General features: G+C 33.3%; 2 protein-coding genes and 1 non-coding gene across 8 annotated transcripts; all 3 read right to left on the reverse strand.

Moving 5' to 3' along the window:
- Window positions 1–3,118: 3,118 nt before the first annotated feature.
- On the reverse strand, window positions 3,119–6,311 carry LOC108200530 (pentatricopeptide repeat-containing protein At5g09450, mitochondrial). Its single transcript, XM_017368719.2, has 3 exons — window positions 6,159–6,311; window positions 5,765–6,029; window positions 3,119–4,326 (listed from the first exon to the last, which is right to left on the reverse strand). Exons 1-3 carry the CDS (start codon window positions 6,191–6,193, stop codon window positions 3,430–3,432), a joined length of 1,197 nt encoding a protein of 398 aa, XP_017224208.1. The 5' UTR covers window positions 6,194–6,311; the 3' UTR covers window positions 3,119–3,429.
- On the reverse strand, window positions 6,303–6,386 carry TRNAL-CAA (transfer RNA leucine (anticodon CAA)). Its single transcript has one exon. It is a non-coding gene; the product is annotated as a tRNA-Leu (tRNA).
- Window positions 6,387–7,639: 1,253 nt separating this feature from the next.
- On the reverse strand, window positions 7,640–11,301 carry LOC108200177 (purine permease 1). 6 transcript variants are annotated; one of them, XM_017368227.2, is made up of 4 exons: window positions 11,224–11,301; window positions 11,079–11,131; window positions 8,751–9,509; window positions 7,640–8,292 (listed from the first exon to the last, which is right to left on the reverse strand). In XM_017368227.2, the coding sequence occupies exons 3-4, from the start codon at window positions 9,501–9,503 to the stop codon at window positions 7,894–7,896; spliced, it is 1,152 nt and encodes a 383-aa protein (XP_017223716.1). In that variant the 5' UTR covers window positions 9,504–9,509; window positions 11,079–11,131; window positions 11,224–11,301; the 3' UTR covers window positions 7,640–7,893. The 6 variants fall into 6 exon arrangements, with proteins under 6 accessions (XP_017223716.1, XP_017223718.1, XP_017223714.1 ...); XM_017368229.2 differs by lacking the exons at window positions 11,079–11,131; window positions 11,224–11,301 and adding an exon at window positions 10,375–10,507; XM_017368225.2 differs by lacking the exons at window positions 11,079–11,131; window positions 11,224–11,301 and adding an exon at window positions 9,784–10,033.
- Between the last annotated feature and the right edge of the window lie 5,222 nt (window positions 11,302–16,523).

The following is a 16,523-nucleotide window of genomic DNA, read 5'->3' on the forward strand; positions in this document are numbered from 1 at the left end:
TTTTTGATCGCTGGACGGGGTCATCTTATCCGTCCAATGGTTGAAAAACTCCGGATGTATTAAAATTTTGTTATAACCTTGGTTGCTGGATCCAATAGCCAGAAACTAACATGTTATTGAAAAGTTCTCCGGTAGACGGTAGTCATTTAAAAGGTCCGTGACAATCGACCGAGACCCATATATATTTGTGGTAGTACATTGTTTCATATCGATGAGATGTTAAACCGCTTGAAACTCACTTTTGTTACTACATTGTTTCATATCAATATAATGTTGAACAGCTTGAAACGACTCTTTTTACTAGCTTTCTAAATTTTCTTGCAAATTATATTCATCTTTTTTTTTTTTTTAGTGTTGAAAAGATGGTTTCTCGGATAACTAAAATACCGGCATGAATAGTAATATCGTGTAGAATTATTTGAGCAATTGACAAGGAGTCTAGGACAGGGTTGCCTTCCACCAAATTGCATCTGCATAATTGCATGCAATGGTATTCTTGTCGGGGTTCTGCCAAACAAGCCCTGCTGAAACTTCAAAAGTAGCTTATGAGATGAACTTCTTTTGGGACCATTATTTGTTGGCAAAATATTTGGGAAAATAGATTTTTTTGCCACCCAACTTATTATTTGTTTAGAAACCTATCACTGAGTTATAATTTTTTTCTTTTTTGCCACTAATGTTAGGTTCGGATTTTTTTTGTCACTAACGTTAGGCTCGGATTTGATTATTAACACTATGTTATTCTTTTTAGAGTTAATTGCATTTGACACCCCTTTGATTTCAGCATGTTGCACATTACACCTAATAGTTTTGGAATAAACACTATGCAGCCCTTTACTTTTAACCCGTAGACACTTTGCACCCTTTTCGTTATCTTCTGCCGTTACCATTAACTTTTGAAGGAGCATTTTGGGAAATTTTATTATATTTAATTAAAATCAAACTTTTATTTAAATTTTTTGACCATCTAAACGATATTTTTCAGAAATCTATTTTTCAGTAGTCTGCAATATAATAGTGATCTGTGTCTATATCTTTATATGTAGTACTCCATATGTATCCTAGGTAGCTTATCTTAGAGGACGAGAGTACGGATTTTTTTACTCAGAAAGGAAATCTCAAAATTAACTTATGGAACTATATTTATTAAAAGTGGGAACCTTAAAATATGTGACAAGTAGTGGTAAAGAACTATAAAATCAAGTGATACTATATATTTTGTGGAGTCTTAAAATAATTCATAAAACTAAATTTTTTAGGTTCTTAAAATGCATGTTAAACTCTCGTACTTCAAGGTAAACTAGGTAAGGGACATATAGATGACTGTATATAATGTTATGGACACATATCATATCATCATAATATTGCAGACTACCATTATGTTTTTATAATGCTAAAAAAATAACATATTGTTAATAATCAAATCAAAACATAACGTTAGTGACAAAAAAAAATCCAACGTTTTTTTAAGGGAAAAAAACCAACATTAAATTTTATTCAGAAAAAATAAAATAAAATAATTTTTGAAATTTTTTGGAGTCTCAAAATGCGTGTCCAACTCTCGTTCTCCAAGATAAACTACCTAGGACACTACATAAAGATATAGACACATATCATATCGTCATTATATTGCAGACTAGTACTATATTTTAATAATATTAAAAAAGTAACATAGTGTTAATAATCAAATCCGAATCTAACGTTAGTGACAAAAAAAAGTCCGAACCTAACATTAGTGACAAAAAAGAAAAAAATTATAGTTCAGTGGTAGGTTTCTAAACAAATAATAAGTTGGGTGGCAAAAAAATCTATTGTTTGTTGTATACAACATAAAGCCAAGGTCTCTCTGTTAAAAGCCTTGGTATGGCCATAACTGAAAGCTTACAGTCCTAGAGATTGAAGTGAAGTCAGAGTTTTTGAGGGGCAACAAGCAAAAGAGTTACATAAGGAATTGGGAAAAAATTCCGCAGCCAGGAATTGAACCCGGAAGATAACTTTAATTCTGAGTTATATTAGCCGGTGCTACTGCGGATTCGATAATAAAAATGTTGAAAAGAAATCTATATATTACAAGATTATAAAAGGCAAATTCTCGTCAGCGAAAAAACAGAAAATTCCTCTAATCTGACGTTCACTTTCTAGAGTCTCACTATAACTTTTGTTCTTGCAACTAAATTTAACTTTAGTTCAAAACACACCGTTCAATATTTTTTTCTAGCGCCTCGACACTTTTTTATTAAAATAAAATTGAACCCTTCAATTATTCCGGTCGTAGTTCATTAAATAAAAGAATCTTAATTCAAAGATCTTATAAGTTTGTGTGGCCTTTTGATCGGTAGAAAAAATCTCAATTTAATTAAAATAATAGCTTCGAGAAAAAAAATGTTCCGCAGCCAGGAATTGAACCCGGAGAATACGTAGTTATATTAGCCGGTGCTACTGCGGATTTATTCCATAAAATTTGGAAAGGAAATATATATATTCCATACAATTTCTCGTTTAAGGAAAAAACAGATTATTTTTCTAATCTGCTGTTGTTCACTTTCCTTTCGTTCTTGCAACTAATTTTAACTTTAATTTAAAACACACTGTTCATTGAATAAAAAAAATCTTAATTCACAGACCTTCCAAAGTTCCCAGGCCTCTTGATCATAAAAAGATACTACCTCCATCCCAAATTATATGTCCCCGTTGACTTTGGGCACGTAACTTTAAGTGCATTGACCGTCTACTTCCGAAATTTAATTTTTTATTTTTTCTTTTATAAATGAAAATTTCATATTTTAATTTTAATTTACAAAAATAAAATTTTAAAAATAAGACACGTATCCATGCGGTCAATGAACCTTAAATTGTGTGCCCAAAGTCAACGGGGCCATCTAATTTGAGATGGAGGGAGTATTAATTTGACTAATGTAATAGTGAACAAACAATAGAATGTTTTCCAAGAGCCATGACATTTGTTTCCTAAATATCAATTGGGTCGTTGAATTCTCCAAAATTTTATGATAAATCCACAAGACTGGAGCACATTTTGAACATACCCCTAATGAAGACCCTGTTATGATGAGTTGATTACAAACAATGAATGAAAAAGTCTATATGTTACACAACAATGTAGTGCAATCCGACTGAACTTCATAAAATCATTATCAAGCTAGTACACGTTCTTGCAAATCATTATCAATTTCGTAGAGCAACAACAGCACTGTTGAATTGAAACAAAACTGACAGCTATTGAAGGAAAAAGAGGCTGTTTTAACCAATTTAATCTCAGAACTAGGTCATAAAAATAAAGATTAATAGAAAAATTGACCTCGTACCGTCATTTGCTGTTTATTCATGTTGGTGATCCGCATATTTCATTAGAATGCATCAACATAGAATCTTGTTCTGTATCATATAACACCAAGAATGGCCCCATACACGTTACTGTGATTCATCCACTATTTCACATTCCTCGGTCAAAATCATACTGAAAGCTGCTGCCTTATCCTGTAATCCCAGTTCAGCAAAAGCTTTTGATAGACTTCTACAGGTGGAATCATGAAACTCTGTTGTTGTAGATGACTTCCACTGATCAATGACTTCTTCTACCTCTTTCAAATTTCCAAGCATCAGATATGAAGAAAGTATACAGAGAAAGTTTCTACTGGTCATTTTTTGCTTGGTCATACGCAAAGACTTCCAAATCTGATCGAGTTTATCTTTGTTTCCTAAACCTCCGTAAAGAATAATAAGAAAGTCGTAAGTTATCCATTCTCTTTGAGTAATTCCTTTCTCAGTTTCGACCACAGAGTTTGTCTCTGAATTAACAAGGTTGCTTGATGATAGATAAATCTTTACAAGCTTCACATATCTTGCCCAATCATCGTTAAAGCTAGGGTCATGACTCATTTCATCAAGTATCCTTCTGACTTCATCAACTTTAAGAGCTGCCGCATTCGCACTTATCCACAAGTTGTAAGTAAACAGATCTGGTGCGACATTTTGACATTTTAAGTCCTCAACAACAGCGGATACCTTCTCAACTTGCCCTACCGACATGTACAAAGTCATTAACTCATTGTAGGTAATGGCAGTAAAAGACAGGTCTGATTCCTTTATTTTTCGATATAGTTGCTCAGCCTTTTCAGTTAATTTTAACACAGCATAGCAATGGAGTAGAGATGTGTAGGTTTCACTAGTCTTTGCTCTGGGAGGCAGACTCTCAAAGTAGCGCTCTGCAGCATCAACCCCGAAAACTTTGGTCATCAACTCAATGCGGACTGCATAGTCAGAATCTGACATCTGACACTCGTTGTGAGCAATCATCCACTCTGATAACTGCAATTAAAAATCACTCACCATTCAACATTGTCATTTCACAGTATGAAATGACAAGAGATATACGTTTAACTTATATAACCTCAAAAGATTTTGTAGTCCGACGATTTCAATAATATAATTCATGAGAGAACAATTTTTTTGAACATAGGAGCCAACAGATATAGTGAAACAATCTACAACCGGAAACAACTAAAATATGTTCAAAACTCATATATGACACGATACAGCCTAGTATATCAAAATCAAGTTTAGCTTACAATACGAAATGACAAGTAAATGTCATGAAACATCAAAACTCAGAAGTACCACACGAGAAATGTGTAAAAGCAATGACCCAAATATGCTCCTAATGTATATACTAGAATCATGAAGCTAGTCCAGTTAAGTTTTCCCATTCGAATGATACTTTATTTTTAGACAGGAAATTAACCATTATTCAGGATCTCATACCCTATTTACTAAAAGCAAGAAGCCATAGAAAATTAGAAATATATTTTATCTTCGATCTCCAGCCTCTACATAGCTACAACATATGACATCCCCTTACAAACTAATGCAGTATAAAATGTACAACAAACAACTTTGACATACAATATATACAATTCATAACTAATAGGAACAACTCATGTCAAAGATAAGCCGGTTGTAAAACGCAAGTATGCAACAAAGTATAAGAGCATGATCTGTTCTTCAATTTTGTTATTCTCTTAAATTGAACTAGACGGATGAAAATCATTTGGACAGCACAAAAGTACGGAAAAAACTAATCAATAATCACTAAAAAGGCGCACCATTCTCAAAAAAGTCATTTCTGATATTCATTATTCCATATCATAAAGGTGGCTGCTGTTTTAGATTTCTAGGGCATAGAAACAACACAATACAAACAGATTAAGACAACATGATTATAGCAACCAAAGACGGAGATACAATATTTGTAGTGAGGGTAAATGGGTAATTGCCCTCAGTAACTAATTAATAATATAAAGATTCTTATACTAATCTTAATGATTCTATCCAGTGCCCCTGGTTTAGTCAACAAATACATTTTTGCAGAATCAATCTTACCGATTTTACCTATTTCTACCTGGTCTTGTGACTCTTTTCTTTGGGCCAATGAATAATTCTGACTGAGAACAAGTTTTGTGTCACTTTGCAACTTGCTGTTTTTGCATTCAAAACATCTTGAACTCACCCCCACCCCCAAGATTCTTGTGTCATGTACCACAAGTTTAAGTGTATAACTTTATGTCAAAGGCTATTCTACATTTCTTTATCTTTCAGATCAAACTAAACACCGATTTAACATTTTGTACAACACAAACGCATAAAGAAACAAACTTTAAAGGCATAAACTTCTCAAAACAACCAATTCAATTCAACTATAAACACGAAAAGATACAATCTTTACTAAAATCCACAACCAAGAAACTACCTCAAGGGCATGCTTAAAACGCTGTGACTGTCTTAGCTCCTTCGTGATTTTACGAAGCTCAGAAACGCCAATCTCACGCCCTTCACTCACCCAATTTTGAAGCACATTAGTAACACTACGCTTGGGAAGTCTCACCCTAAAAATCCTACTTTTCAAATCATCAACTGATTCTTGATCAGCTGAGGGCTCTTGTTCATACATGATCTGGGGTTTTGCAGCTTCTGATGAAAAGGGTCTAAGTAAATTTCTTTCCTTCCTCAAATTTCTATAGAAACATACAATCAAGAAGCTCAAATCAATACATTTTCACATAAAAACACAAAAATAACAAGTGGGTATTGTGTTAACTACTCAAATACAGAAAAATATACCATGTATAAGAGTGTATTAATACCTGCTGAAAGTTGTGAAGATGGAGCGAGCTGCCATTTTTGCTCTGTGCGTCTTTGGAGTGAAGAGAATTAAGGGGTTGTTTGGACTTGATTAAAAAGCTGAGAAAAAAGTGGAAAAGGAGGTGGAAAAATTTTGGGAAAACAAATGTCAGAAGTGGGATTTGAACCCACGCCCTCTCTCGAAGACCAGAACTTGAGTCTGGCGCCTTAGACCACTCGGCCATCCTGACAATGTGAAAATATTTCATTCTCAAGTTATATCAATATTATATCAATATTATATATATGATATTAATACATATCCTGTAGAAGTTGAGAGATGAAAAATGTAAAATGCAGTTTGGGTGAAACCAAAGGCCTGTGATTAAACCCAGTGATTTCTCCCGGTCTCTTTATTGTGTTGTGTTGGATTTGGAAATTTATCAATTTTGTATCATTTTTAAATTAATGAAAAATCATAAACATTTAATTTTTTTATTGATGATTTAGGTCTCATTTGTTAACGGGTGAATGACACAAATTGAACTGAACGAAGCATAATCTGTAATTAAGATTGTTTGACATAGTTTTTGAATTGCTGAACTAATCATAAATCATCTAGACGCGTCACTTCCAAAACATAAGGGTCATTAATTATATGTATATAATTATATGTTTGTAAAATCGAGAATCAGTTTAGTCTGCAAAGTTATCAACTATATTTGCAAGGAGATTTATAAAGTTATCATACTTAATTTTTGTGCTGGGGGAACTTGGTCTTGATAAAAAGAATTGATTGGCTTGAAAAATCCAATCTAATGGAAATATGAGATTGCACTGCATCAACTTGTGTCTGGAGGTTTTGCATTGCTTCAAGAGGATCAGATGTGTGTTCATCAACTATATAGAATTTCAATGGTTTTGTAATATGACTCTGGATGAACTTCTGAAAAGTGCAATGTTTACATGTGAAAGCATACTGAGAATTGTTTTACTTAAACATATATCTATCACACTAGCTATGCTGCACTAAATTATGAAAAATGAGCAACTAAAGGTTGAAAAGCACTATTTCGAGGGACTTGGGATGGAATGACCTCTGAGATCACATATCAGAATACATTCAGTAGCAATAAGACTACGTATATTTAGGAGCGCGATCTGAAGCTTTTTTCATTGAGAAACAATAAGAACTTTATGAAAGTTTAACTGGACTTCCACTGCATATCCAATTGTTTTGATAGCAAGGAGAGGTGTATACACAGAACAGGATCCTGAATTTCAGTTCAATGGGGAGGAATCACATTGTCTAAAACTTTTATAGTGAAAACATAGTACCAATTTACCTGAATTGTTTTGTTTGTGCAACCTGTGATTCATTTTCAACTCAGGATCGCGCATAAGCACCACACTAGACATGCAAAATTTAAAAAATTGGACATGTTGGTACTGCACATGAAGTGATGACCGCAATCAGATACCTTCTCTAAATTTAGGCTGAAAATAGATAAAATAATGCCCGTTTGATCATAAGTTGTCTGAACAAGTTTTGAAAACTATTACACAGATTTTTTTTATAAGAAAAACAGAACTGAAAAAACACTGCAAGTCTAGCTGTTTCTTCCATGTACTATACTTAAATATGAATCTAACGACTATTGCCAATAGAAACCTGCCTACAGTGGAAGAATCAGATATAGTCAGGTTACAAGGCTAGCTTATTTTCGATACCTAATATTAATTTTGCCATACTGATTTTCAAGGAATATCTGAGGATTGACCATCATCTTCCGTGATGCCATTCTCTTTCTTTATTTCTCCAGGCATTTCTATGGATTTACATTCGTTTTCTGCAGCAAGCGTCTTTTTCTTGTTTAACTGAATTTCTTGATAGAAGTAGGATAAGGAGCCCCAACAAGCAAGAAAAAGAGACATTCCCTTCTCAGGTGTAAATTTCTCATTGAAGATAAATACTGCCAAGACTTCCGAAAGAGGTAACAGAGCTGATATCAGTATACCAGAGAGTAACGAACTGTGACAAAATATGACTCCAACTGCCCCCAAGAAAAATAGTTGCCAAAGAAATGCATCGCCTATTAGTACCAAATAATACATGGCTTTGCCGAGCTCATATTTCTCTGCCTCTCTGGGAATTGCCTGTATGAGTAGTTATATTTAGCAATATATATAACACAGTAGAGAAAATTATATGTTTTTTCATCTTAGGCTTAGATCCTGTCCCTATAATTATTGTACTAGATGGAAAATAGATGTTTGACTATAGCATTAATCATTAAATTCAGGAAAAAATGATCGAAGCAGATCTAAGTTAAAAGAGCTTTAACAAAAAGAATGAGATTCACTGCTTGTGGAGTACTAAGATTCTTGTTTTATTTATTATTGATTTGATCAATGCTGTACATCAGAGTCAAGATTTTTCTTATTTTAATCCTAAATAGGGATAAGTTGCAACATACATCATGCACAACTAGCAGTAGTAGCAGGTTTCTCTTAATTTCTATCGTTTTTGAAAAAATAAAACGGAAGCATAGCATATAGTTATCCTAATGTTAGCCATGGTATGCAGATGGCAAAAACTGGGAAGTGATACTGACCTGAAAATCATGATTTATTTTCATCCCGACCATGCAAAAGGCAGTAGCAGCCAAGGCCATATAAAATTGCATCTCCATGACAACAGAATAGGTAATGGTTTGTTTAGCTTTCTTGTACACGAGCTCTATCACTGGAAGAACAAATCCATACAACGTTGCAGCTCCAAGTGTCATTAAAAATCCTAATATATAATCCGCTTTGGATTCCTTAGCTGGAAGATCGGAACCTGAATGAAATGCAAGGACTACAGCTCCAGCTGTCAATAGTAATATAGCGTTGAAGTGTAAAAAAGTGAACTTCTGCTTAACAAGAATCCAGGCAAAGAAAGCAGTGAACCCTAATTGGCTGGCTAGTACCAGAGAATAAGTAGAAACAGGAAGACGGGAAACACCAGCAGAGTCCATATAATCATCTGCACCAGTGAGAATTCCTATGACAATACATGGAAGGATGAGGACAGGCGACATTGTAAAAAATTTAGTTTTTGGGCCTCCCTTCCTTCGACGATGAAAGTAGGATATTATGATTGGAATCAAGAGAAATGGGAAACCAGCTGTTTCTAAAGCACACATCAACCAAACTCTCTTTCCGCCTTTGACAGAATACAGCCGGTTCGTAAGAGGAGCAATACAGTTGCCTATACTTAGTATCAAGCAGTTGAATACTAACAGAAACTTTTTCATATTTTTGCTCATGCCCTTTGCCTCTGGTTCTTTTGACTGATTGCCTATATGTGTACCGTCCTCCATCATGAGTAGCTGCTTCAGAAAATTATTATATTAGCAGCGAAAAGTATGTAAAACAAGAAATCACAGTCATGATGTTGAATAAAATGCACACAGTTAAGTATAAAATTACATATGAACAAGATACCAAGCAGTTTGCACGAATTTATCGGACAGAGGAACACCAAGCAGATTCAATGTCGATAGAGACACAAATTCTGTAATTTCTTAGTTACAGGAACTAGAAGAAGATTACATATATTTTACATCAAGTGCAACAAAATACAACTGTAACTTAGTGTCTCACCGATTCAGCTGACCATATAAACTTGCTGGTGTATAATCGAGGCCTCACACCGACCCTGATTCTGACTATATACTTGTATAGTACAAGAATAAATTGATAACTCTAGCACGTAAAGGCTTGTACTACACATAACAAACGCCCACCTTACATTTGTAAAGCTTGCATCATCTTATAGATATAAGATCAAAGACTTTGCTACAACTAAAGGAGCCGAAACACGTCTAATATAGCATATGCATCAGTGACTTTTAGTTCTATGGGCCAACATATCTTGGACAATATTATACAAATCAAGCCAACATTGTTGACTGGCCCCAATTTCATCAATGATGACAAGGAGTGAGTGAGTGACTAGCAACCTACTCTAATTCTGAAATCATTGCAGTGCCGCGAAGCTAAAACTTTAATGTCCCAACATATAAATTAACATCAGAATGTAGTAATCACAAATTAGGATAGCAAATCATCAGAAAAGAATAAATCAGAGTGTTACAGGCTACAGCCAAAAGAGATTGTTAACAAAATAATATTGTTCTACAGATCGATGGAAATTCACTTTTCAGGGGATTTCACTCATGTAATAAAACATACACTTTCCGTATCAAGAGAGTAGAACCACAGATCAAGGAATCTTGCTCATAAGTATCAATCATTGAAATTCACAATCAAGAATTAGGATGGGCCAATGGAGCCACAACCAAAAGGGATAGAAAGAGTGGAATCTTTGCAACTTGCTTTAGAGTTATATAGTAGCTAGACCCCAGTAACTACTAATTTCGAGCAAGCGTTCGGCTTGGTAGCTTGGAAAAGTAATTCAACAAACATGTGAACCAAACGTTATGTATAATGTGTATAATCCAAATTCCTATACCCCTCCCGTGACTGAATGGGACATATTGGATATGTTTAGTTGCGGATAATGAATTTAACTTATTACAATTCAACAAACACGTGAACCAAACATTATGTATAATGCCTACATCCAAATTCTTATCCCCCTCCCCTGACCGAGTGGGACATATTGGGTATGTTTAGTTCCGGATAATGATCAACTAGCTACGGTCCGTGAATGTGATCAATCTACCCTCTAAGGCTTAAAAACAAACACTTCCCACAACCAGAAACACCCCATGTGCCAAATCATCAAATTAGCCATAAACAAGCAACATTTTCGAAACTAAAAAAGTCAAGTACTCCATCCCATCATGCCATTTATGTAAAAACCTATAGCATAAATCGAAATTCCGCAAAATAAAAACAACCCCTTAATCAAAAATCACAATTCATAAGCATACCTGATGAGATGATGAATCAAGAACACAACCGGCCTTATAGTTCAATGCAATATCTGCAAAAACTCACATAAAAAATAAAAAATCAGTAGAATCAACAAAAAGATTAGTCCTAGTAAGAAACAAACACATATGCAAACAAACCCACGTTTCAGAATCCAAGAACGATGAGAATATTTGATGCTTATAGTGTTTAGTAGTCGTAGGAGTGTAGAGTGAGCTAGGTTTTAATATTTTTTATTTTGTTTTATTGACATTTGAATTGAATTGTTAATGTTTATCAATTAACGGAAACAAACAAATCCATGCATTTAATACTTAAGTTGGTTTCTTGAAAGTTGTTACGTTCCCCGTTTTGTGCTTATTATAGTCCAAGTCTAAGTCCAACCTTTTGCGAATTAGTTTATACATGCGGACAAATTCGGTTAATCTCAAATTTTTTTATCGGAGGTCAATAATTTGGATTTTGTAGATCCTTACCAAAAGTTCAGGATATGTGAGTCGGGTCCATTATTAAAAATGAAAATATGCTAAAATTTAAAATATATGTGCAAGTTAAAAGTTGTAAAAAAACAAAAACTCTTATATCAGATTTTAAAAAGTATATTTAATTGAAATTTTATTAGATTGTATTTGATTTTGATTTTACACGGAATTATAAATAAAATATCGCATGCAAAATCTTAATATTCAAGAAAGGTGCTTCAAAGGATAATACTCCGTGTCCTAAGAAATTTTTTTAAATTTCTTTATCAAATGATGTGGCAGACAAGTGGAAAATTGTGATTGAGTGATTGATGTATGTATAAAGGGGTCTCATCATTATTGGAGTGACTACAGTCAATCCTAACTTTGACATATCGTTTGGGTAAAAAAAAATAGAGAAATTTTTTTTATAGTGCCTAGCATTTTTCCGCTTCAAAATTTCATGAATTTTGGTGGGACTTCAAAAGATTTAAAATACACCGAACAATTTCATAAGTCCCAAAAAATCCATCAAAATATCTGAATATTATCAAAATTAAAGAATTTTAAATAATCATAATCAATATCATTGAATTTTAAAATATAAATTGAAATACTGATTGAATATCACCATATTTTATAAACTAATTTAAGATACTAAGTGAATACCCAAGATAATTCAAAAAAAAATAGTGAATACCCAAGATTGTGATACTTTTTTAAAATCACCGTAAAATATATCCGGATTTCATAAATTAAATAATCTTTAAAAATATCAATTGATTACCCTTTCCTAAAATAAGATAGGTGGTGATTGGTGACTAGTCCCGCAATCATATCGAAAGAAAAATTTTAGAACGTAAATATGATAAATTTGTCAATTATATAAAAGTAATAATAATTCGAATTTTAATGAAGAATGTCAATCATAAAAGGGAAGAAATTATATCTAGTTGGTCACTAAAGTGGGCTTAATGTATCAAGTTGGTCACTGAACTGAAAATGGTATCAAGATGGTCACTAAAATCACAATAAATATCAAACAAGTATCCCGAAATATAAATTCAAGTAGTAAAAATATTATTTATAGAGTTTTACACATGATTATTGAATGTTACCGTAACCAAGTAAAAGGTTATGACTTCTAATATTTAGGATAATATATTTAGATTTTATCAAGTTTATTTATTATTTATTTTTAATTAAAACAAAAAAAAATAACTATATAATAAATAAACTTGATAAAATCTAGATATATTGTCATAAATGTTAGAAATCAAACCTTTTTAGTTGGTTGCGGTAACATTTAAAAATAATGTGTAAAACTCTATAAATAGTATTTTTACTGCTTAAAGTCATATTTTGTGGTACTTGTTTAATATTTATGATAACTTTAGTGGTCATCTTGATACTGTTTTCAGTTCAGTGACCAACTTGATACATTAAGCTCATTTCAGTGACCAACAAGATAATTAACCCTAAAATAATTTGGAATTACTGGAATGAAAATGTTAAGATAAAAATACGATAACATTTGCACATAAGATAAGAATGCCAAAACAATTGACATTATAACAAGTTGAGTCCGTAAACGGCAACCAGGGGTGAGCAGTTGAGGGGATACGGACATGAAAGACATGTGAAATCATTTACTCACGCTGTCTCGTAATAAGAGTCGCTTTAACACTTGACACGTGTAATTTGAGATGTAAAAAAACATACTTCTACATATTATTTTTTAAATATTTTTTTTTCTGAATAAAAGTATAAATTGATAACTTTTATTTGAAAAAATAAATTAAAACAAAATGTGTACAAGTATGTTTTTTGAACACCTCAAATTAGGGGTGAGCAAAAAAAACCGAAAAACCGAAACCGAGCCGAAAAACCGAAAAACCAAACCGAAAAAAACCGTAACCGACAAAAACCGAAAAAAACCGTAACCGAACCGAACCGACATAACGGTTTGGTTACGGTTACGGTTTTACTCTTAAAACCGAACCGAAAAACCGAACCGCTTATATAATATATAATAAAAATATAATATTTATTATATATAACATATTATATATATGTGTGTGATACAATATATTATTTATATAGTTTAATAAGAGAAATTGATATTATAAGTATATAAATATTTTTCTAAAATTAAAAATAGTATTAAATTTGTATATACTAGTTTATAATCATATAAAAACCGGAAAAAACCGAAACCGACCAACGGTTAACCGAACCGAAAAAAACCGTTTCAAACGGTTCGGTTACGGTTTCTACCTAAAAACCGAACCGAACCGAAATACATGGTTCGGTAACGGTTTTAGAGAGAAACCGAACCGAACCGACCCGTGCACACCCCTACCTCAAATTACGTGTAAAAAGTCAAAATGACTCTTATAGTGAGACATGTGAAGTATTAAGATAGCAAGGTTGTTTGATTCGGGCTTACAATATTATCCAAATAGGATGTATGAATATGAGTTTCAGGAAGCATTTTTTTTATCTATATTTATATCATTATATATAAATTAATTATTAATATAAAATGAAATTAATGGGTCGGAAATATATATAGGCCAACATTCCAGAGAGGGACTGCTTATATGGAGTTACATAGTGCGCCACTATAAATCATCAATTTTATTATAAATTCTGTTATAGAATACATATAAAACGTGATTCTAATATAGAATACTATAAAATAAATCTATTTTAAGTAATTTAACACTTAAAATTTGATTAAAAAAAATATATTTTCAAAACTGATTCTACAACAAAATAATTCTGGATGATTATTATTCTGTTATAGAATCATGTTGAGATATTGCATAATTTTAGATGATCTTTGGAATTAAAAAATTGTATAACTTCGTTTTCGGTTTAATAATTAGAATTTGCAATTAAATTTCATAAAAAAATATAATAGCATATATATTATGTATATATTTATAACGGTGTGCTACGTAACTCCATATAAGAGGGTATGTTGTGGAGTGCTACCCAATATATATATAGTCATACTCCAATAGAAACCTCCTTATTCTAGAAACTAAAAACCAAGCTAAAATATCACTAAATCCTAAAGCAAATACCACTAAATTCTTAAACAACCTCATCTCCACCACCATCTTCACCAACCCCACCTCCATCTTCAGTTCTTCACCAACCCCACCTCCACATCCGCCACTGCCACCACCTCCGTCGTCACCTCCTCCATCCTCCATAACCACCACCACCTCTATGCTGCCCGCCCCCTCCATCTCCACCTCTACCTCCATTATTTCTCTAATAACACAATCTCCACTCCATCTTCACCAACCCCATCTTAGTCGTTGCTTCAACCTCCTTCAGCCCCGTTCATACTTCTTTCTCCACCTCGGCTCAACTTCAAAACACGGCGGAGCCACCACTATTCCGGCAACGCGGCGGAGCCACCACTATTCCGGCAACGCTCCAACCCCCTACTTCAAGCCGCCCACACCTTCGCTACAATCATCCTTCCTCCATCTCCACCTTCACCTCCACCATCTCCACCATCGTCACCACCATCTGAATCGAAAACGTGAACAGATCTGGAGATTTGAGCAATTTTTGAAACATATATGGAGATTCTGGGCGGTTTCTGCAACTTTTCACTAATTCTTGCAACACAGATCACTAAATCCTAAAGAGAATATCACTAAATTGTACTGAAAATATCACTAACTTGTATTGGTTTCTAGTTTTTATTTTAAGAGTGGTTTCTATTTGATCATGAGCATATATATATATATATATATATATATATATATATATATATATATATATGCAAGTGATCAAATACAAACCAACTCTTAAATACAAACTAATAACCAGTTTCCCTACCACTATTTATAACTACGGGTATCGCTAATTTATATTGCACTAATCATTGTTTCTATACAGTATATAAACAACGATTTTTATTTTTAAAATTGAGAAAATCTACTTACCTAAACTATTGATAATCGATTATAGATGATCAATTTCAGTCGTAGGAAGGTTCTTGGTGGTAGGAAACCGCATGAGAAATTGTATGATGGTGGTAAGTAGTCGTTAGTTTTGGTAAGTTATGATAGAAAGTGTATGTGACTATTGGTGATGGTAGACAATGATGGCAAGTCATGGAAACGTCTTGTAATGGTAGTGAGATGTCCATTATTACGGTTCGGGTGAAGATGATGGTCATATACATTGCAAATATGTGTGTGTCTATATATTTATATTCGCGAGATATGCTATATATAAATTAGTGATATGTTATGTACAAATTAGTGATTTCTGTAGTTAAAAATAGTGATAAAAAACTGACCAGAAACTGGTTTTTAGTTTTTAGGCTAATTTGGTTTGTATTGGAGCAGGACTCAATATATATATACACATATATGCAACGTATATGATCATCATCTTCACCCAAATCGTAATAATGGACCTCTTACCACCATTACCAGACGTTTTTATGACTTGCCACCATTGTCTATCATCACCAATTGTCACATACACTTTCTATCATAACTTACAAAATTAACGACTACTTATCATCATCATACAACTTCTCTTGCGGCTTCTTACCGCCAAGAACCTTCTTACGGATGAAATTGATCATCTATAATCGATTATCAATAGTTCAAATAAGTAGATTTTCTCAATTTTGATAATAAAAATCGCTGTTTACATACTGTATAAAAACAGTCTTTAGTGCAGTATAAATTAGTGATACCCGTAGTCATAAATAGTGGTAGCGAAACTGGTTTCTAGTTTTTATTTTAAGAGTGGTTTCTATTCGATCATGAGCCTAGAAATCAGTTATAGAAACGTCTGGTGGTAATGGTGGTAAGAGGTCTATTATTACGATTTAGGAATGGACCCCGAGATGGGCATAGACGGGGTCGGGGCGGGGCCTAGTGGGATTATGGTGGGGTCAAGTTTTGGCTCTTAAGGCTGTCTGGAGCCTGTTCAAGGCTT

Source organism: Daucus carota, chromosome 9 (genome assembly GCF_001625215.2).
Source record: "Daucus carota subsp. sativus chromosome 9, DH1 v3.0, whole genome shotgun sequence".
Classification (NCBI taxonomy): Eukaryota; Viridiplantae; Streptophyta; class Magnoliopsida; order Apiales; family Apiaceae; genus Daucus; species Daucus carota.

Excerpts from the sequence above, each read along its gene's own strand:
- LOC108200177 (XM_017368227.2), bottom strand. The coding sequence starts at position 9,503 with ATGATGGAGGACGGTACACATATAGGCAATCAGTCAAAAGAACCAGAG. Across the intron at positions 8,293-8,750 it reads AAATAAATCATGATTTTCAG|GCAATTCCCAGAGAGGCAGA; the intron begins GTCAGTATCACT and ends CTACTCATACAG.
- LOC108200530 (XM_017368719.2), bottom strand. The coding sequence starts at position 6,193 with ATGGCAGCTCGCTCCATCTTCACAACTTTCAGCAG. Across the intron at positions 6,030-6,158 it reads ATCTTCACAACTTTCAGCAG|AAATTTGAGGAAGGAAAGAA; the intron begins GTATTAATACAC and ends ATGTTTCTATAG. Across the intron at positions 4,327-5,764 it reads GTTTTAAGCATGCCCTTGAG|TTATCAGAGTGGATGATTGC; the intron begins GTAGTTTCTTGG and ends TTTTAATTGCAG.